The sequence below is a fragment of the Apiospora marii genome (genome assembly GCF_038362585.1).
Source record: "Apiospora marii strain CBS 49790 chromosome Unknown utg000009l_segment0_segment0, whole genome shotgun sequence".
NCBI lineage: Eukaryota > Fungi > Ascomycota > Sordariomycetes > Amphisphaeriales > Apiosporaceae > Apiospora > Apiospora marii.
The window spans coordinates 1,499,062-1,520,871 of NW_027117381.1; the positions used below are offsets into that span (position 1 = coordinate 1,499,062).

The window sequence follows — 21,810 nt, forward strand, 5'->3', positions numbered from 1 at the left end:
CTGGTTTGGATCTAGTAGGAAATACTGATAAAATGATACATTGAAAACCCATTACATGGTAAGCTCGATAGACGAAGGAGAATAAATAGACCCCGATATCCAATCTTCCATCACATAGGGCTCCAGACACCCTGCTCAGATTCCTCGGATTCTGGGCACCCTGCCTGCTTCCGGTCTGTAGTGGTAGCCAGGCGCACGACCAGCTCTGAATGCTGATATGGCGGGGACAAGAGGACAGGCGTCGATGTCGGACAGAGGAGGTATGGGATAGACGTCTTCCGTACTTGGGCGGGGGATGGTCGAGCATCGATATCGGCAACTGGCGTGAACCTGTTGTTGCTCCGTGGTCTTCGTTGGGGAGGAAGAGGATAGATCGGGACGACGTCGTCCTGTCTGTTCTGGTTCGCGGCGGGCGTGCTGAAGCATTGGGTCATTCCGCAGTCATGGCACTGGTAGCTCTCGGTGCCGGCCAGGCTGCCGTCCCGTTTGTGGGCGCTGGGGCAGTCGCAGATCCAGCAGTCGGCGCCCTCGTTGCGTTTGAGGACGTGTCCGGCGCGGTAGAGGCCGATGTCGATGCCGCACTCGATGCAGACTCGGCGCAGCTGCTCGACCGGGCACTCGGGCAGGTCCATCCGCCGGACCTTGATGGCCTGCTCGGACTCGAACTCGTAGAAGCGCTTGAGGGTCAGGCAGTTCCAGCAGGCGAATTTGTCGTTGCAGTCCCGCTCGGCTTCCAGGAGGCGGCCGAAGAGGTGCTGCTTGGTGGCTTGCGTTTGAGACTGCCCTTGTTGGTCGACTGGTCCGGTGCTTTTACGGGGTTTCTGTCGCTTTGTGGATGGGTTAGGCACAAGGGTAGCTCCTTTAGCCATCTCGTGAGTTGCTGGAGGAGCCGGGTTTATCAAACAAAAGGTATGTGTGAACTAGACGTATGAGTATGAAACTGTATACGAATGTAGTAAAAGGGGGAAGGCTCAATGTGAGTGACAATAGAAATGCCAGTGTAGGTAGTTGTTGTTTAGTGGGTATCTTGAGTCAATGAGAGGTTAAGTCTCGAGGGTCGAGGAGACGGAGACGGAGACGCAGGTAGGGAGTGTGTATGTGGTTATCGTGACATATATAGCTTAGGACGGGAGCTCGAGGAGAGTTATTGGCAAAGCATCGTGGTGCGATCAGGGTGACATGCTCCCCCATCTAGATCCCCCAATCCCAACTCAGAGTTCGTCTTCATCATGTCTACCAAGGCTGTTCCCTCCTAGTATCAGCGTGGCTACCTACTTCACTCAATGTGTTACTACGGCTGTAACCTCTTTGCTAAATCGTGAGTTTTCCCACCCACCGGACCGTCCCCTCGGGTCGGCCTGGGTACTCTCGGTACCCCCAACCTCAATAACGAACCCCCCTGGTCTGTTGCAGGGCTTCTCTTGGCAAGTAAGCTACGATGGTCTTATGTGGTTGCCGATCTAGCGGGCAAGTCGCAGGTCATCATAGGTCGATGGCCCGTCGTTTATCGCCAAGCACCCAAGGATTACCCACAGGCCGGGTTTAAAGGGTCATCAGCTGTGCCAAAAGTCGGGGGCATCTGGCTATCGGCCAGTAAGCAAGCTCGCCGTATATTCATTACACTACACTAGGAGTAAGAGATCCGAGATGTGGCCGTGGTGCTCGAGTACAAATGGAACTTGCCATGGCTGCGTAGGGGTCAAAGGAACAACGGAGGGGAGAGTCCGCAGGTGGCATTACGCCAACTGCCCCAGTCAGGAAGCATGCTTACCTCTTGCATCTCCTTGAGGACATCGTAGCCTTATGGGTGGAGAGTACCAGCATGCAGACTACCTACTCTTGAGGTTGCTAAATGAAATGCCGAGTTTTCTAAGCAAACGATTATGAGGGTGTCCTTTCTTTTGGATGCTTTCAAAACAGAAACATTTCGATGCTCAACGAACCATTTTAGGGTCACGAAAATCGACACATCAATCAGATTACTGCTGCAAGATTCAGCTGTGTGTGAAATATGGTAGGGAGTACAGGTTGTGATCCATGGTTCAAGTCTGGGTGGGTCGGCACCTTTGTCACATTCACCAACCCTCAGCAAGACCAACTGGTGGTCATATTTGATACGTACCTGCCTGCAGAGTTACGGAGTACTTGCCATAAATACTTAATGTTGCCCAAATACGAAACTAGGGCAAATCGTCACCAATCAATACCAGCCTTGGCACGATTCCTTGTTCCACATTCCCCTTTGGCATAGTTGCATACAGATTTGCATCGAGTGCCATCTCTGACCCCATCTGGATGGACGATGGACGATGCTGCGATGCCAGGTCCATCTATTCAAATCGCTCTCTCTGTCCCAAAAGAAAATTACGGTCCAGCCAATACCACCTACCATACAAGGTAATCCTTTCGTCCCCATGTTTTTCCCCAAAACGTGGAATCGTATGTTTTCTGGGAAGCTAGTATCGAAAATAAACGCGTCCAGTTTCACGTCCAACTGGCAACCACTATGCTCCCGATCGAGTAATGCTTTCGTCGTCATACTTGGATCGGAAATCTATACATTTCCTTCTAGAATGTTTTGACAGGATGGGCGTCACAATCTGCATGGAAGCCTCAAAATGCAAAGCCATCTCCCAAATTGCAGCACATCATCATCAGATGTGTTTGCTTCAAGACAAGGATGCCCACTGGATTGGCACACCTGGACTGGGATCGGTCGAGTAGGTATTTCGAGATTCGCTGGCTTCACATCCAGGCATTTACCGTGGTGCTTCGTCATTACGGTCATCAGATTGTGGATTCATTGGACCATACCATATACTTCATGAAGTTGTTGGCAGGCTTGTCCATGCTCGATGGCTATTTGGTACGCCGACTGCATGAATCGAAGCCGTATGTTAATTACCACTTATAAACAGGAGAGTCGGCCAGAAGACGCAAAGATCACCGCCACCATCCCCAAGCAACATTCAGAACCCAGTTGACAGCTCACTCAAGCTGTAGACCCAAGGGCCAAAGTCCCCTACAATGCTGCGTAAGAGTATCATCGTGGCCGGACTGAGGTATTACCGCCGCTGCTCTCCTGAAATGAAGAAGGGCTGCATTGAATCCTCCAGACTGAGCCGCGCTTACCTGCCCAATAGCTATCGCTGCCGAACAACCAGGCACCTCGGGCCATGGCGCATTTGCCCTCGATGGCTTGAAACTATGTCAGCACGGCTTCTAGAATGTTGGCTGCCGAGAAATTATTGGGCTGAAGCACAAAGCCACTGTCACGCTTTTGGCGTGTCTTCATGCAGCACTTTTCCCCGCTGCCTACCGCTGCCTGCAGATATATCGGGAAAATCCCGAGGCTCCGGTGAACCGAAAGGACAATACGTCGGTTAGGCCAGACCCGAGATTGTGTGGCTTGAAAGCTTGCTTGCTTGCCCCGCGTGGAGCCCGTAGATGCCTGGGGCTAAGCATGGAAATGGTGATATTCGGAATTCGGGTCTGTACCCTACTGGCTTCAATCTTCCCGCGTAACGATCCGTGGCTGGGAAGGTAAACATTCTAGTGCCTGAGCACCTGTTTCCCTGTCCCAACATGCTAGGTATCAGTAAACGAGGATCTGACGGGGGACAAGGGAATTCCTCTGCAGATTCCATATGTAAGTATCTGACGACAATTGGGGTGCTGGATGCTACGCTGATGCGATAGGACCAATCTCCTCCTGTTCTTGGCGTCATGTGTGATGGCGGACCACGCCAGCCTGCTGCAACCGAGCACGATCACAAGCATGGGGGTCGCGCAGTCGCGCAGGCGGTCACCGTCATGTGAAGTGGATTTGGGGGGTTACATGGAGAAAACGATGTGAGATGTCACCTCAGATCGTCTGGCAAGTGCAGACTAGAGCAACCCCGATTATGTCTAGTGAATCTCCATGCAGCCTTGTCCAAAAGCGACCAGACGCAGTCGCGCTACCATCTCACAATCTGCTGCCCGTGCCGCTGTCATTATTCCCGCCGGCTACAGACGATAGCATCTCTGATACGCCCCTACAAATATTTCCCCGGCGATGGATGGATTCTTTGGCGGAGCGCATTCTCCACTTGATAAGTGTCCAGCTCGCCCTTATAGTGTAAGTGACTTCTCAACAACAGCCCTGAGCATTACCATGAGCTTCACCATGTAATGTCCACCCCCGGACGACTGTGATCCGAACAAGGGTGGCTGGCTGCCTTCTCTTATTAACAGGAGGGTCATTCTTATCTTCTCCTTACTTCGCTGACTTGCATGATATGTCGATTGATATTTTGCAAAAGCTGTCACTGCATCACCTGCATGTGTTTGCACGTTTTGTGTGACACGCACCCCAGGCCTTATCCGGACCCAATGCGTCCGGGGGCGCGACTTGGGGGAGGGGAGGGCGCGACCGTGTTTTGGTTGCATTCGCTCGACGTCCGCATAGATTGGAGACACCATGACGGAGGACGCGCAATGTTGCGTGGCACAATAGCTGCCGCCGCCAAACACTGCAGTAGTAGGAGGTAGTAGGTATCACATTGCACACACACTTATTTCTCCTATCTTCCTATTCTCCTAGGGCCTGTGTCACTAGACCGCCATGTGTTGGTGATGCCTTGCTTTGCCTTAGTCTATCTTAGGCTCGGCGTCTCTGGTTGCAAACACGCAACCAATCAAGGAAGAAATCCAATGCATATACAGCTGCAGACCGCCGCAAGAAGGGTTGGTGGCGTTCCCAGCCGTCTCGGATGTTGTTATCCCCCTCAATCGTGAAAAGCCACTGACCCCCCAGAGACTGTGACAATAACCAGGCTGCTGGGCACTGGGCTTTGATCTAGTCAGACTATGAATCTGCATGAAACGCCAGTACTGCATAAGAGCGATCTGAGATTGCACTTATGCAAGCCTCGAAGTCAACCGGTTATTCTTGTTTATTCTTTGCTCAGTCATGGCCCAATTGCTGGTGCTGTCTATCGTGTTTTTCCAAGAACCAACACAGGGAGCTACTACCGAGGGGTGTCCAACAGCCAGTGTTAAATATATCACCCAACCGTAAAAGAAAAGAAATCCGTGAAGGAAACAGGATGTGACACTGAGTTGCAGGTCTTAGAGCGCCTCTTCCTGCGTGTGCTCAGAGGCGGCGGCAGCTTCTCCTCGGTCGCGGGGCACCCTAACAAACGTGAGGGCACCAATGACCACCAGACACAGGCACGCCATTCCCCAGTACGGCAGGCCGATCCAGGCCCCTCCCAGGCGCATGCCCAAGGCGAAAAGGCCGGCCAGCATGGGCGGGCCGTACATGGCCCCGGCGACTTCGGCCATGCCCACCAAGCTGAACAGGCGGGAGCGGTGCTCGGGGTCCACGTAGAGACTCATGAGGCTCCTGGTCAGCGAGTTGAAGCCGGACCCGAGCGACAGCACAAACAGTCCAAAAACAAAAGAGGCCAGCGACGGCGCCGCGCCCATCAGGAGGAATCCGAGTACCAGCGCGCCGTAGGACCAGCGCGCCAGCCACAAGTCTCGCGTCTGCTCGTCTTTCATCCTGAACAGCCAAGGTGTCGATTCCGATACGAGAACTTTGGAGATGTAGGGCAGGACGAGAAGCGACTGGAGCACCTGGGCGACGCCATATGCCGTTTGGACGTAGCCTGTATCGCTGATGGGCATGTTGTAACGCTTCGAAATGAACTGAACCAAGAATTGGAGAACTGCGACGATGACGGGGATCGAGACCGTGCATGTCGCCAGGAGTATGATGACGGAGGAGGACTTCAGGATTGACGCGGATTCCCGCAATCGGTCGTACGTGTGCTTGACGTGACCCTTGAAGCCAGCCGGCTGGTTCAATTCGCCCTCTTGATCATCTTGCTTTTTATGCGAGCTCGTTTCGGGGATGAACATGAAGGCTGCCGTGCCTGATATCAGAAGCGCCAAAGACACCCACATGCAGGGCCAAGGGCCCGTCTTGGCCATCATGAGAGAGCAGAGCGCTGGCGAGACCAGATTGCCGAGGATGGCGGCCACGTGGAAGCGCATGAAAGAAACGGCTCGCCTCTCCTCAGGGATAACATCAGATACCATACTGAGCAGCGCAGCGCTTATCATCGCATTGCCGCCGCCCATGAAGTGAAACCCGCCGGCTAGGGTAAGAACCCAAAGGGGGATCACTGTATACCAGGCCAAGACCATCATGACCCATAGACTACTTAGGCACATGCCTGTGATGGCAAGACCGACGACCGGCTTGCGCCCGAGCCGATCGGCCGCAATCCCCCAAGGGAACGCAGCGAGGAATCCACAGAGCGACTGGAACAATTCGAACATGGCGAAGACGAAGGCCACGTTGGATTGGATACTGTCCAGCTTGCACAGGTTCTCGTCAATCGGGTTGTCGGCGCTCTGCACTTGCCCGTAGTGCTTGTGGCAGACGGCATCCTCGACCAGACGAGTCATGGGGATAATCAGAAAGCCGCCGGACGACGAAGCCACCAAGAGGACGCCGCATATCAGGTTGACGATGGTGTCGCCCTTGTGGACTTTGGGAACGTGGATGCTGGCGATGGACCGGATGGACGTGGTTGAAAAGGCCGTCCGGTGTCCTGGTCGGCGGCGCTGCCGGGGTGTTGTTGGTGGTGGCGCCGCCGCGTCTTCCTCTGGCTCGCCGAGGAGGAGCCTATGCTCCTCGGCGGGCGATGCTACCGCCATGTCGGTATCGTCGTACTCGTGCCCATAGTGGTTACTCATTGTCCCAAAGACTCCACGATTGTGCAACTTTATGTACAAATTGAAGTTGACGCAATGAACAAAAACCCCGATGGAATTGCGCTACAAGATCCTTATCTAGTCCCTTGTTTTGCTGAGCCGAAAGGCCCCCATGCGTGGCAGTGTTCTGACACCCCTGCCGCACCCGTAGGATCCTTTCCCGCGACGTGTCTCGGAGTAAATATTTCCTTTTAACTTTTCTTCATGGTACGTAGGCCCCGGACAACTACGACTCAAATGACGGAATAACCCGAATTGTGCCATCGTGGTTTATCTAAATATTGGTTCCCCCCAAAAATGGACTGTCTGCACTGCGTAAAAGTTTACGGGGAAGCATGCGTGTCACCGTCATGAGCGGTGATTGGAGCTGCTCAGTCCGCCTGCGTTGGGCTGTAAGCTCGCTCGATAGCAGGCCCCCTCCAATTTGGAAAACCCGACAACGACCATGCATGCGAAAACAATTGTCGCTTGCGTACGTTACGTGGTTTCCTTACCTGATGGCATTCGTCTGCGCTGGCATTGACGAAGCCTGCTCACGCGTCTCATGCCAATCTAACCCATCGAATTGATCGGGTTTTTGGTCAGTTAGGCAACCACGAATGAAATCAAGCATCTCACTTTCTCAACAAATGCGCATCACTGCTGGCCGCATCGGAATAAGTACAATCTTGAATTCCGACCAGACGTAAGCTACATGACCTACTCCTAGCACCTGGTAGCGCCCAACCAAACAATCTAGGGATGACGTACAGTGAGAGTAGGCGCACACAAATCGTCTCCCTTCGGCTTCGGCTTGGATCTGATTCGACAAACCACATGCATGCATTTCCCCCAGATTCGGCACCTCGCTAGACCGCTAGCGGCTTCGGCACGCCTCGCTTGACACCCGGCTCGCCCAGCCCTGGAATGACATACGGGGCTCTCTTCTCCAGCGGCGTGCGTCCGATCGGGAAGAACCTCGTAATCTTATGATCTGGCCCGTATGCTTCGTTGATGAGGTACGAAGTCACTCGCCACCAAGCCATCAGGGCGGAAAACATCCAGAAGTACGCTGCCGCCTTGATGCCGCGGGTCACGCCGCCGTGCAGGCCGTCGCCCGACGCCGAGCCCGTCCCGCCGTTATAGGAGAACAGGCAGCACGCAATCGTGCTCCCAACGGCGAGCGAGAACAGACAGGCAGTGAGCACCAAGTCTCGCGCTGTTGCTGCCAGCGTGCAGGACCAGGTAATGACGCTCAGAACCACGAACCAGGATGCCAACTCGGGGAAATGGGTGTGCACCTCGTGCGGCTCCAGAGCGCCAGCCGCCTGCTCACAGCATTATCAGCCATCACGATACAACACGCCAGGTTTTGTCTGTGCAGTAAAGAGAATTACTTACCACGAATGCGTACAGTATGCCGATGGCGATCCAGAAGGAGCCCCACATGGTATTGATGACGGTCACCAACGTGTCTCGCGCTTGGAACCCGTGGATGCCTGCAGTGAACTGGGCGAGGCCGCCGAAGATACCGACAAAGGGGAAGAAGATGGTTGGCGATTTGGGGCCTCCCCACCAGTCGGCGATGTAGCTGGCGGTTATGAACGTTGAGCCGGCAAAGCCGGCGAGTCCTAGAGCTGCTGGCGGCGCAATGGGCTGCAGGAATATTTGAACACCCGGACGCTGATCCAAGATCTCCCGGCACTTCTTCTCGTCTTCCACTGTTGAGGCAAGAGACATGGTAGCGGCTGTGTATGAGATGTCTTGCTATATTGATTATGATGTTGGTAAGTATTCCTATCCTCAAGCGTCCGGACATTAATTCGGCAAGTTGTTATAACCCGCTGTCATTGCCATCACAGCTACATCATGATCTTGGGCGGGCAGAATTGCTTCGTCACCATGCTGACATGGTGACCTCCAAAATCCCAGCACACTGAGGCTCCCGTGTAAATTAACATTGACGCTAGCGAGCGTTACTCCATTGACCCCGAATGGACTCGTTTTATCATTTTGTTCTCTGTATCCCCAACAATCGTCTGCAGAAACAATCTATGCGCATAGCGCCTTCATGTTGGGCGAGGAAGAAGAGCCAATGGCTCTGGGCATAATTGATATTAAGGCAACAGGATATCTAATCCTCCAGTCTGCAAATCAGAACGCCGCAAAATGATTCGGGAGCTTGGTAGTGCGCTGAACAGTGGGGGATCCAACCTGAGGACTGCAAAGGAGCCATGGCGAGCCCGCTTTGCATCTCGATGCAATGAAAGCTGTCTCAGTCGACCAATGGAGCAACCAAGCTATTAGCCATCAGTATGGACGAGGCGGATGTGAAAAGGACGTCCGTGGCATCGGCTCTAGATTGACACGACGGCTGGACGCTCAAAGTCGTCAAGCTATTGAACATGCACGTCAATAGTTCAACATGAGACACGCCGCCGTAGGTGCTCTCGCTCATACCGGAACGCGGAGCGTCATGGAGGGATAATTCGACGCCCCATATATCAGCCGGCACCATGTCACCGCCGTCGTACTGCACCACCCGCGATGCCCACTGGAGCCACGGCCACCAAGCCTTGATGTATAAGCCGTCGCCGTCCTCTTCCTCGAACAGCGACACGATGCCCGTAACCTCGCGTTTGGCAAGACCACGCAGCCACCAGACGCTGTCCAAGCTTTTGAGCTGGCTGAAATGGCACGCGAGTATCACCAGGGCCCGCGGACGCTGGGCCTGCAGCAGCTCGATGAAACGCCGCGACACAGCAAACATGAATAGTATCGGTGCACCTGTATGCGGTATCCGGTGAGCCCAGTTAAGCATGGCTACAGAATGGTGGTAGGCCTGTTCGGTCAATAAGCGGGAGGCTGGATCCATCTCCATGGTCTCGAGCTCTTCTGCCAGCCCGTCCAGGAGTGAGCCGAAAAAGGTCGATCCCTCCGAGCTCAAGGTGACGTCCAATCCAGGGAGAGACTGGATAATGGGAATGAGGACCGTACTGCTCTGGATCCACGACCAGCTGCCGGACAAAATCGCTTTCACGCCCTGGAATGAATGGAACCAAGACAGAGGCAATTCATATCTGGGACGTTTGGCATTGTGGTATGCCCACTTTTGGTCCTCATCCGGCAACGGTGACTTGGGCTCTTGTTTGATGACGACCATGCCATCTCTGTCTCCATCCCCGAGTACCCGCGAGGCGGTGGCTTGAAATGTGATGAAGAGGGCCGTTATCAACAACGCCTCGGCGTTGGACTTCTTGATACCACGACTGAGAGTGGCATTGTATGCGGACAGTGCGGCAGCGGTATAGGCATGGCTGGCCCGTACCAGCGTGCGGTCATTGGGCGACGAAGTCCGCAGGTGCAAAGCTGACACCGCCAGCATCACGTCCATAAGGAAACCTGTACTGCTGTCTGCTGGTGCTCCCTCCCCAGACGCGAAGGCGAGCTGTGGTACACGCTCGCGCCAGATGAGCTCGCTACCCGGCCCCATGACTGAAAGCTGCTTATACGTCGAGGTGGTGTAGTGGTGCAGCAGCCGTAGCTCAAGCATCCGGTTTGTGCCCGACGTTGTGCTGAATGTCGGATACGGTGTCGACGGCTGACGGTAAAGGGTTAGGGGCGGGCTATCGCAAGCTGTCGATGATGCTGGCGTCGTGGCCCAGGTGCCACTACCACTGACCCTTCGATCATGGCTGCTACTCACTGAGCATGAATAGTAGTAGCTTCCCGGAGGCGACGGGGTCTCGGGGACGGTCAGGAAATTGCTGTTCTCAAAGTCACAGGACACGCCATGCTTGACGCAATTGCCACAGGACGGATAGACTTCGTCGCACTACACAGAGGACACGGTAAGCCAGCCATTATGCGGGTGATGGTAGTGGTGTGGTTCCTTCTCACCTTGATCTTCCGAGATTTGCACCGCTTACACCCGTTCCGAGACTTCTTGTGTGATCTCCGCGGAGGCATGTCTGTCTTTTTCGTATTGTGTTGCTACAGTGGTGCACGAGACGGATTCTTATCTTCCCATCGATTGTTTCAGTAGGTGGGAGTGGTATGTGCTTGTCTTTCTGACGTCGCAGACGTTAGCTAGGCAAGCGGGAAGAGTCCAGACTCAGGGCGATTGTGGGTTTTAATGTCGTCGGTCTTCCACACGCGTGAGCCGCGGCTTGCAAGGCGAACACCGGATTGTTCTTGTGGCAGCCTGTGACAAGCGCCGGGTAATAGTAGAAAGAGCCAACAGGGTCTACTACCAATGTACAGCACAGAGAGTACGACAAGTGGGAGGTTCCGATTGGTAGAGTTAAAAAGGGCGACGATGCGCGTCAGGGGTGCGTGGGCTTATTTGCGGGGGAAGTGGCTGTGAGACTCCTAGTAGGAGGCGGGGAGAGACGGAAGCCAGGAAGCGAAGTTGAAAGGGAGACGCAGGATCCACGGGCTGGGCTGGCTGAGCGGGAAATCCGTTCAACTATATTCGCATGTCACAGGAAGCAACCACTCGCATAAGGGCAGATGGTGGCGCGGGCGTCATTCATCCCGTCCAGTATGCTTGGTTGTCTCCTGCTCGTCTGGTAAAATCTATCAGAGATGCCGGGGCCGGGCAGTACACTCCGCCCAGTCAGGACTATGCAACTGCCGCATGCCTGGCTCTGGGCCTCTGGCGGTACGTAGTACTGGCCTGCTTGACTCGACTTGGGACGGGTCAATGCCGCAGGGCATGTACCCCGTCCTCGTATTGCTGGCAATGGTTAAGCATTACCTGCACCGGTCGAAATCTACTCGAGCTGGCATCAGCCCTCACCATATCGCCATGCTGCCTTCCCAGTGTCCTCGCCCGGGGCCTGTCCTTCACACGTGCGCCTACTCCACCCCTTCTAGGCGACAGGCATTTCCGGATCGTTCTCGAAACCAGCTAACGAAATATACGCGCGGCTGAGCAACAAAGGTTCGCGCCTCCTTTTTCACTTCTCAGACGCAAAGGCCAGCCGCCCTTGTTTTCGGGTTGATACTACGCTGGTGTTTCGCACTCTTGGGATCTTCGGCTAGGTAGGATTATTGACCTCGACAGTCTTGCCCGTCATAGTTCCCCTGCGGCTTTACTACATACTTTCTAGCGTCTTGCCTGGGCGAGGTGAGAGCCAAGCCGGGCGACGGTCACATAGTGTGGCCTGTCACCCGATGGGGCGGAAGCTTATGCATATATGCAGCTTAGTCGACACCAGACCGAGTCAGAAACATGCATGTTCCCGGACACTTGTGCTGGCTGTGCTTATTGGTTGCGCATTCTCCTCCGTCCAACGAGATCTGTCGATCAACGGAGAATAAATCGCCAGTTCCTCCTCTGAAACTTCGGTAGTTGGTGGTCGGGCGGTGCTTGAGATGTGCGAGGCTTATCGGATTAGGGGGGGGGGGGCGGTCTGGTTGTCGGCCTATTTGAAAACAATGGGTTGATACAGCCAGAAATCCTTATCGCCCGCAAATGAAACGACTGCTACTGAGAAGCTCGGCCGAACGCTCGAAAATCTAGAGCGCAGGTGGTTTTTCCAATTTAAACCACGGCCGATATACCAGGCCGGTGTTACTTCGCTCTGTCTCCGATCCGGCTGATGTCCCTCCCTCTTGCCTGAGGACCCGAGTCCCTGAGCACGGCGGACAAGGGTGCCTCAAACAGCCAGCTGTTATCTTTCATCCGACAATCGAGATATGCCACCAGCGCTTGTCTTCTTGTCACCCTGCGCAAACATCAAGCAGCTATTTCGCCCCAGGGTTGGAAGAACAAACAACCTCTTCATCGCCTGAAATCGCGGGGAGAACTGACCGCCGTCTCATTGGCACTCCAATGGTCGAAGAAACCCAAATACGCGGATATTGGTAGATGGCAAATCGTCCATGAGACATCGGAATGGCATTCGGCAGACACCGATATTTGAGTGCCATGAGATTACGCGGATAGTTTGGATTCTTCTGGCAGGCACTGTCAGCATCTCGATTGCATCTCTTCGCTTTCGCTGACCTCGAAACGTCAAAAAGGGAGGACCTACATCCATGCATACATAAACCCGCACAGCGCAAGTACGACTACAGAACCTATAATACTGACAAATTTGGTGCATATAACCAGTTCGGCTTGGTAAGTCGGGCCTGTCTACGCTAGGAGTAAGTATACTGCTGCTAGTTTGGCATGTCCAAGGGGCTACTGCACGTCTGCAAACTGGCCCAACCAAGCCTCCTGCGTCACTATATTCTACTTGGAAAAGAAGCATTCGATTAAGAACATGAAACCTCCGAGATCGAAGATTTCCCATCAGTCAGACCAAACCAAACCCAGCTAGTAGTGAGATAAGAAAATGCAGAATAGGGGAGGTTGGGCGAAAGCGTTAGTCGAATCCAAACCAACATCATAGCATACATGATATACACTTTTTCGCTCCCCGCGCTTCCCGTGCCGCCGCCTCCCAAGCGCTGTCATTCTCCCGTCCAGCGGTGGCACCAAGGTTTCCTTTGACATCTGCCAGAATGCCGTTTACCGCTTTTTCCCACCCACGGACTCTCTCCTTCCTGTCCTGTAAGGCCATGTGGTGAGGGGCGGGGAAAGGGTCAACTTCAACTCTAAACCAACAAACGGTCAATAATCAACCCGACCAGCCACCAGAGATGGGAGATTCGACATGGACTTTGTCTCAAATCCGATTTCCATTCACTTTCGCCGGGGCTAGCTAACAGGTAAGCTTCGAGAGCTCCGTGTCACATTGCCGCCGGTTAGGATGGCAAGTAGCAAAACTTGTTTGTATGCTGGCTCCGTTTGATGTGAACTCTGATAGTAATAAGGAGGTCGACAATGCGGCGACCTGCCACGCAGGAGGTCAACTGCTGTTCTGGTGGTTACATGCTCCGCCACAGCCGGCCTTCCAGTTAACGCCAACACACGGCCCCTATTCTTAGCTACTTTTGGCAGGTCGCCTCTCTCGAAGAAAGGGTAGCTGCGCAGTCTGCTTGAAATCAAGGAATGTCACACGATGGAAGGCGCAGCAAGAACCGAGGCGTTGTTTCTTCATAGAACGTACCACTGAGCGTGGCCTTCCTCATAGGATGAAAACCACGTTTTCTTGGTTCGAAACAAATATCAGTCTATCCACCTTGCTCCCTACATTAAATCACATGCGTATCAACGCCCCCTCCGTTTTGCCCCCTTGTAAACTTCAATCATTTTCCGTCCATGGCATCGAGTCGGATCGCCACTGCCCTCCTGTGGGCGTGGAGCTCTTCTACCTGTGCCAGCTGCATGACAGCGGTTCCGACGTTCCTCAAACCGTCGGCCGTCAGGTTCGCACTGGTGATGTGCTTCAAGAATGAGCCCAGGTTGACGCCCGAGTACTGCTTTGCGTATCCATATGTAGCTTTTTGCATGTCAGCATCATGTACAGTTTGAGATGAAGAGCGGAATGCAGAACTTACGTAAAGAGTGGTTGACGCCGGCAGAGTAGTCGCCTACACTCTCAGGGGTCCATTGACCAATGAATACACTGCCCGCATTCATGACCTTGTCTACAACCTTCTCGGCGTCCTTTAGCTGCAGGATCAAGTGCTCAGGCGCATAGTCGTTGCTGATAACCATAGCCTCATCGATATCCTTGACTTGGATGGTGACTGAGTGGCTGATGGCGCCTCGGACGATGTCAACGCGCGGCAGAGCCATGGCCTGCTTGTGAAGCTCATCCTCAATCGCCTGAAGCTGCTGCTCATTGAGATCAACAGCGATGAGAACCACCTGGCTGTCCACGCCGTGCTCAGCCTGTGATAGGAGATCCGAGGCCACAAAGGCAGGGTTCGCCTCACCATCAGCAATGACGAGCACTTCGGACGGACCGGCCGGCATGTCGATGCCGACACAAGCATTGGTGTCGTTGCTCACGTACATCTTACCAGCAGTGACGAACTGGTTACCGGGTCCATAGATCTTGTCAACCTTGGTGACGCTTTCAGTGCCGTAAGCCATAGCTGCGACAGCCTGCGCCCCTCCTGCCAAGACGATGCTTTCGGCACCGACCTTGTGTGCCACGTAGACAATCTCAGGAGTGATGCTACCGTCTGATCGCGGGGGTGATGCAAGCACGATCTTCTGGCAACCGGCAACCATGGCTGGGACACCAAGCATGAGGGCGGTACTGGGCAGAACAGCCGTTCCTCCGGGAACGTACAGACCGACTCTCTCAATAGGCCTCGAGAAGCGACTGCAAACGACACCGGGCATGGTCTCCACCTTCAATGGCTCCTCCTGCTGCGCCTTGTGGAACTTTCTGATGTTCTCAAAAGAGGTATCAATGGCCTGGATGGTCTCTTCAGGCAATTCCATCAATGACTGGGGGAACGGCGCCTTCAAAACGGGCGAAGTCAAGGAGGTTGCCTTTTCGAATTTGTGGGTGTACGAGAGGAGCGCCTTGTCGCCGTTCTCTCGGACGTCGTTGATGATGGGATGGACAATGCCCATAATTGCCTCGGCGGACTTCTGGGATGGCCGCTTGAGAGCCTCGGTCACCTGTGCGGTGCCCATCTTGATAGCGTCAAGGCGTCTCATCGTGATTTTGTCTGCTTCCGGAGCAGTCTGGGCTTCGGTCGCGGGCGCCGACGTGAGGGGAGTGGTAGAGTCTTTGGCAGCCTCCTGAGCCTTCTCAGCTGTTTGGTTTGTGATGCCTTCCTTCTCGGCCCACTTGCCCTTGGCATTGCCTGTTCTCCTCTTCACCTTCAGGCTCTTTGCATCCAAGTTCCTCTCGATATCAGCCAGGGCAACACCCTTGCTGACGGCCTTGGCGAGGGCGAAGTAGATCAGGTCAGCAGCCTCGAAGGCAATCTCTTCGGGTGTCTGAGCATCGCAAAGCTCTTCAGCCTCTTCCATGATCTTCGCCCTCAGTAGCTTCTCGTCAGAGAATAGCCGTGCGGTATAGGAGCCTTCAGGGGCTGACTCTTTCCTCGAAACGAGAGTTTGCTCCAGCTTCGAGATGCCCCTCAGGTCACCAAAGCATCCGAATTGGTTCAAGTGGCAGAACTTGCCCGTCTGCTTGATGACGAACTTCAGGGCGTCATTGTCGCAATCAAGCGAAACTCGCACCAGTTCCTGGGTATCACCCGAAGTGGCTCCCTTGTACCACAAGCCGCGTTTCCGGCTCTGGTAAACACCGGTCTGAGTCTTCAGTGACTCAGCAACGCTCTCCTGGCTGCTGTAGACCAAGCCAAGGGCAATGCCTCTCTCGTCGCAGACGACGGTGGGCATCAGCTTGTCCGGGCGGTCGGAAATCCAGGCACCAGACAGCATGGTTGACACGAAGATCTTGGACTGGTCATCCTTATTCGTAGTCAAGCCCGTGGAAGGTAAGATGGGGATGGCCGAGATCTGTGAGCATACATCAACGAAATGCTCGAAGTTGGTTCCCTGGATCGGCTTGATGTAAGTCGGCGGCAGCTTCTCAGCCGTCGAGTGCTCCAGGAACTTGGCAATATCACACTTGGTGTGATCAAAGTCCTTCAGGAGGATGCCATACTCAGTTCCGACAGATACGTTGCTGAGGTTGGTGACAGCAGGGGCGACGCGCCCCTTGAAGTCGAGAAACTCCGCTAGGCGTTCCGGCTGCACAAAGATTTTACGGGCTCCATGGTCGAGAAGAGAGATGATGTCGTCCTTGGACTCGACTTGAGTGACGTCGAAGAAAGTGTGGAACTCGGAGCTGTGCTGGTCCAAGTAGCTGAGCAGCTTGTCGAGGTTCTGTTGAGTCACGTCGAAGAAGACACAGCCAAGACAGGAAACCTCACCCCGGGACAGCCCCTCGCTGGAGTCGAGGCCGGGAGGTACCGCGACGCTGATCAGGAACGGGAGGGGGAGAGTTGTCTCCATATCAATTGACTTATTCAATAGCGAGTCCGATCAAGACACTGGGTGAATATGGAGAAATAAGATGCACCGTAGATTGATCAACGGCTTAATAAATATTAGTCTCTCAGAAAAATATGATGATCCTGTATCGGCCGGTCTTTTGCTTTGGCGGGGCAAATGTCCAGTCATTCATCGCTCGCTCTTGCATTGCCAATTGCCCCTCCATCGAATGTGCAAACCGAACGTTGGACCCAGTTATTCATTCGTCACTCCCTCCAATCATTTAGCCTATGGTCTGTGCATTTAGTCACAGTTACAGCCAACCTCGCTCTCGCTGCTCGCCTCGATCAGTCGCGGGCAGCAAGGTCGACGAAGGTAGCTGGGAGGCAACTATGGAATGACTCTCATACGCGGTAGGAACAAGAGGTGAGAAATACACGCATATGTTCGATTGTACCTGGAGTGAAAGCTTACTTGCATGTCAAAGATATGAGCACTAAAGACACGGTGGTTGAAAAGGATGAGCTTGGGTGAGACAGACATGGTTAGTCTAGTGGCTTCCAAGGCACTTCTGACCGTCGGATTAACAGCTGCAGTTGCTCTCTCTTCCCTCTACACGTCCCTTACCTTTCTCTCTAGCGCGCGTCCCTTTACTCTACCTTGGCCGTTAGGTGATGCTGCAACCGATATCGATATCGATTTAATGATTAACCAAGCCCATATACGCATCAACCACACCGCAATCCTCTGTCTTGGTTGCTGGCGATCAATTTCTTCGCAACTTTCACTCAGGAATTTACAAACACCAAGTCGCTGCCTACCGGATACTCTTCATATTTGGTGGCACTTTCCTGGAACAGACTGTGTTGCTTTTCTCAACACCAACAAACCTCGATGGCCTAGCCATCTTCGAGGGAAGCCTTTCGCGTACCACATTGGAGCGCAACCCTTCGATTCGATCCGTAGCACCACCAAGGAGAAGCCCACGCGATACCTTGCGATCCACGGCAATTGACTGAAAGACTAGCCAGTCAGTCACACCACTTCACACCAGTGTCCAAATCATGGCGACAGCCTCGCAGTCGCAGCCAAACGGCATCCCCTCCTCCTCCGCCGCTTCGGGCCCCTCCCAGTCGCAACCCACCCAAGCGACCTCGAGCACGTTGCAGGCCTCTTCACAAGCCACCGGCGCGGCCCCCTCCGCACCCAACGGCACCGGCGCAGCCCCGTCGACCTCGGCGCCCCGCCCGCGCGACGCGCGCACCATCGAGCTGCTCCTGACGAGCCAAGGTGTTACCTCGTACGACAGCCGGGTTCCCCTCCTCCTGCTCGACTTCGCCTACCGGCACACCTCGTCCGTCCTCTCGGACGCGCTGCACCTCACTACGGACCCCTACACGTCGGCCGCAGGCAGTAAACCCTCGGGCGCCTCGGGCGCAGCGCCCAGCGCCCCCGCCAACGTCGACGCCGCCGTCAGCACCAACGCCGTCTCGCTCGCCGTGGCGTCGCGGCAGGCCTACCAGTTCCGGGGCGGCAGCGGGGCCGGCGGCTCGGCGGGCGGCGGCGCGAGCAAGGACTGGCTTATGGAGCTGGCCAAGGAGCGCAACCGCGTGGCGCTGCCGCGCGTCCACGCCCACGAGTGGGGCGTGCGCCTGCCCAACGAGCGCTTCGTTCTGAGCGGTATGAGCTGGGGCCTCAAGGACCGCTGGGGCGGCGACGGCATGGACGACGATGACGAGGACGATGAGAGCGAGCCCGAGGGCGGGATGGAGGATGCCATGGAAGGCGTCGAGAGCGGCGAGGGTACGAACAAGGAAGGTGCCGATGCTGCTAGGGATGGCGAGAGCGGCGGACTGGACGAGTTCCTCGGTGATGATATGGCTGATGACGACGATCAGGAGATGGACATGGAGTAAGAGCGACGTCGAGAGAGAGAGAAAGGCAAACTGGGCAGATGCGTACATGTTCGGGAAGGAGAAATTGACCCCCGGAGGACCTCCGAGTCTTGACGCCTTCGTTAATGGACGGTGGGTGATCATGCTTTATTAATTCCCCAGAAAGGGCCCAAGACCACGTACAGGCGTTTGATGGCGTTTTTGGGACCACCAATGGATGGGATGGCCAGGCGAAATTTCTATAAACAGCATGCATTATTAGGGCTCTTGAAAAAGTTGGTAGTCTCAGAAGACACAAACGTTGACCAACTGCATCACCAGGCAAGCAGCACATTAGGTAGACTTCACAGAAGAAGCACCGAGAATCGATGGACAAATACAGAAGCATCGCTTCAATGTACATTAAAAAAGTAAGCTTTGTCTAATGATATAAAAGAACCCCGAATTATGAAACGCCGCGCTATGCATGTAGAGAGTCCCTGGGTAAATGTCAAGTCTCTCCTTCCAGTGAAAACACCCGGCCATGCGTCGATACCCAGTTTGCCAACTATGTTGAATATGATAGTTCTTCTCCCCTTTACTGCCCGACCACCTCCTTCTCTTGCTCGAGATTCTGCACTCCCGTAATGATCTCAGCGAGGTCGTCTTGGACGACGATCTTGGGACTAGGAGTCTGCGACTTCTTCTTGTCTTCCGGTATGTTCAAACCGCCCTTCTCCTCTTCCACAGCTTCCTCGCTGTCATCTTCCACGGCTTCCTCGTTCTCATCCTCATCCAGGTCCTGATCCTCTTCGCCTTCGAAATCATCGCCGTCACCATCCTCCTCAACATCCTCGTCGTCGGCGTCCTCTTCGTATTCCTCCATCATGGATCCCATCATGTGCTGCTCGTCTTCGTAAACGCCACTGCCACTGAAGATGCTTTCTCTGGCGTCGTCGTCGTCGATGCGCGAAAGATAGCTGTCACCCAGGTTTCCGATGTCGACATCATCATCCTCGTCATCCGCATCGTCATCGTCGTCTTCATCGTCGCTGGCCGAGTCACTGAATTCATCCATTTCCAACGGCGGCTCTCGCCAGTACTTGAAGTCGGTATACTCCTCTCCACCCCCTTTGACCAGGGTTGCCACCGCGGGGAAGTAGTGATCCACGACTTCGGTCATGTTGACGTAGCTCAGTTTGAGTTTGTTCAGTGACAACAAGTCCAGCGATACCTCAGCATTGGAGTTGATCGTGAAAATGCGGTTGCGCGGTACATCGACTGTCCGATACGAGATTTGGTCCGTTAGACGGTTGCCGAATCCCGCATAGAAACAGTGACGGTCCGGACCGTACAGATTGCGTATATCTCGAAGGGTGGCCATCTTGAACACATGTGGCTTTCGAAGGTATATCTCGCGCCGCAGGGCTGCCATTGTCCGATCAGGGGACAAAATGGTCGGGCCACGAGGAAGGCGGTAGTTGTCCTGGACAACGCCATTCAAGTATGCTCTTGTTGTGTCGGCCTGTCCTACAGACCGACTGGTGAGATACATAATGTTGTAGCCATTGGCTACAATATCGCTGTACAGCTTAGCAACGCCCGCATGTGTCCAGTCTCGGCCAATCATGTTCAGCACATGGCCAAGCGCATCGGACTTGGTGATAGTTCCGTCAATGTCCGAAATGACCACAGGCGTATCGAACTTCCAGAGGTACATGAAAGCCTGGCAGGTGGCTCGGTTCACAGTGAAAGTCACAGAGTTCTCGCCAGGCTTCAGATTCAAGGTCTTCAACTGATCACTAGTCAATCGAAGAGTCTTGGCGTAGTTTCTGTTCGGGTCGCCGGCGGAACTCGATCCAGGAGTAGTGGGAGGCGTCCCAACGCTCGTCTGGCCTGCATCAGACTCGCTTCGGCGGTGCGAAGGTAGCGGGGCCGACGAGGCAGAGTCGTCACTGGCATAGCCTGGATCTGACGCAGCATCGATGGCAATAGTAGCAGTTGGCCTCAAAGAGGCGACAGTCTTCTTCATGGCAGCCTCTTTCGCGTCCTCGCTGCTGTAGATCCAAAGATTTCCCTTCTCATCCATGCCGAACAAGGCGCCTATGTCATAGTCGCCTTGCATCTCTTCGGACAGGATATTGCGCGCTACAACCTCGGCGCGAATAGCATCTTCTTCACTGCTCTTGTAGCCTGTCATATCCAACATCAAGTCACCCGTTTCGGTCACCTTGCTCCGGATGTTCGCGGCTTGGAGCTGTTCGGACAAGGTCATGGCTCGTTGTACGGCCTCCTGAGGTGGGAGAGGAGGGGGGCTGATCGACCTATGCGACTGCTGGTTGCTATCTTCATGCTCGGATCCTTCAGGGAATTCTTCTCGCTCGCTCCGGGCCCGCGCATTAGACGGAAGGATATTGTCACTGTGAGAAGGCAGTCGGTATGGATCGGGCAGATCTCGTGAAGGTGGCCGTCCATTGCTTAACGTTGGGGACGTCGGGTGATGTGTAATGTGCCCTATCGAGTTCTGCATTAGTATAATTCATTTCAGCCGAGCGCGAAGGCAACAAACCTGGGACTGGCGCTGGGCCCGGCCGACCTCCAGTGCCACTGAAAGACCGAACAGACGAGCGAGCGTGGGTAGACGGATCGTCAAGCTGAAGCAAATCAGGCTCTTGCAAGGCATCGGGGTCGTCATGTTCTGCCGAGAGGGGTGGGCTGGAGGCTGGGGAGACGAGCGGGGAGGTCTGCAAGCTTTGTGGGATGGTATCGCTGGTCTCGAAGACGAAGAATGCTTCCCCGCCTTCGCCCAATTTCATAGAGTATTCTTGTTTGACCCCATTGACCTTGAATTCGACCTTCTTCTCATATGGCCGCAAGAGCGAGAATTTCCCAAAGCGAACGTGGAAAGGGGAGCAGGACAGACTGCCGTCTTCCTGCTCGACCACGATCACGTCGATAGCGCCACTAAGAGTCGAGGGGTTGATTGAATTCCATGCGGTCGAGACCGAGTCGCTAATATTCCTGACGTACTGCATTGTGATATTCGGGGGATGCTGCAGCTAATTCGATTTCGGATGCAAAAAGCCCACCAGGGAAGACGTCCGACAAGAGGGTGGGTTATCCCAGAAGGTCTACAAAAGACGAACTTCCTTTTCCCCCCTTCCTTCTTTCGCTTTTGTACAAACGCAGGAGACCCGCCCTGCAAATTGAGTCTTTCGTATGCCTGTCGGCCACAGACCCTACTATTCGAACCCAGCAATCGAAGCGATAAGTGTTGGCGCCCAAAAGCTGCTCGCTGGCAGTGGTTGAAAACAGTGTCGCAGC

At 54.4% G+C, this 21,810-nt stretch overlaps 7 protein-coding genes across 7 annotated transcripts; 1 reads left to right on the forward strand and 6 right to left on the reverse strand.

The window, feature by feature from the left end:
* Positions 1 to 110: 110 nt before the first annotated feature.
* PG985_012006 (uncharacterized protein) lies at positions 111 to 869 on the reverse strand (the record flags this gene model as incomplete). Its single annotated transcript, XM_066831773.1, has 1 exon — positions 111 to 869. One exon carries the CDS (start codon positions 867 to 869, stop codon positions 111 to 113), a length of 759 nt encoding a protein of 252 aa, XP_066679823.1.
* A 4,243-nt stretch (positions 870 to 5,112) lies between these two features.
* PG985_012007 (Major facilitator superfamily transporter) lies at positions 5,113 to 6,750 on the reverse strand (the record flags this gene model as incomplete). Its single annotated transcript, XM_066831774.1, has 1 exon — positions 5,113 to 6,750. One exon carries the CDS (start codon positions 6,748 to 6,750, stop codon positions 5,113 to 5,115), a length of 1,638 nt encoding a protein of 545 aa, XP_066679824.1.
* Positions 6,751 to 7,616: 866 nt separating this feature from the next.
* Positions 7,617 to 8,487, reverse strand: PG985_012008 (uncharacterized protein; the record flags this gene model as incomplete). Its single annotated transcript, XM_066831775.1, has 2 exons — positions 7,617 to 8,075; positions 8,149 to 8,487. 2 exons carry the CDS (start codon positions 8,485 to 8,487, stop codon positions 7,617 to 7,619), a joined length of 798 nt encoding a protein of 265 aa, XP_066679825.1.
* A 535-nt stretch (positions 8,488 to 9,022) lies between these two features.
* On the reverse strand, positions 9,023 to 10,716 carry PG985_012009 (uncharacterized protein; the record flags this gene model as incomplete). The annotated part of the gene is made up of 2 exons (XM_066831776.1): positions 9,023 to 10,582; positions 10,648 to 10,716. The coding sequence occupies 2 exons, from the start codon at positions 10,714 to 10,716 to the stop codon at positions 9,023 to 9,025; spliced, it is 1,629 nt and encodes a 542-aa protein (XP_066679826.1).
* Positions 10,717 to 13,950: 3,234 nt separating this feature from the next.
* PG985_012010 (Histidine biosynthesis trifunctional protein) lies at positions 13,951 to 16,633 on the reverse strand (the record flags this gene model as incomplete). The annotated part of the gene is made up of 2 exons (XM_066831777.1): positions 13,951 to 14,144; positions 14,203 to 16,633. 2 exons carry the CDS (start codon positions 16,631 to 16,633, stop codon positions 13,951 to 13,953), a joined length of 2,625 nt encoding a protein of 874 aa, XP_066679827.1.
* A 1,043-nt stretch (positions 16,634 to 17,676) lies between these two features.
* On the forward strand, positions 17,677 to 18,528 carry PG985_012011 (transcription initiation factor TFIID subunit 9; the record flags this gene model as incomplete). The annotated part of the gene is made up of 1 exon (XM_066831778.1): positions 17,677 to 18,528. One exon carries the CDS (start codon positions 17,677 to 17,679, stop codon positions 18,526 to 18,528), a length of 852 nt encoding a protein of 283 aa, XP_066679828.1.
* Positions 18,529 to 19,084: 556 nt separating this feature from the next.
* Positions 19,085 to 21,521, reverse strand: PG985_012012 (Nuclear elongation and deformation protein 1; the record flags this gene model as incomplete). Its single annotated transcript, XM_066831779.1, has 2 exons — positions 19,085 to 21,000; positions 21,056 to 21,521. 2 exons carry the CDS (start codon positions 21,519 to 21,521, stop codon positions 19,085 to 19,087), a joined length of 2,382 nt encoding a protein of 793 aa, XP_066679829.1.
* Positions 21,522 to 21,810: the final 289 nt, after the last annotated feature.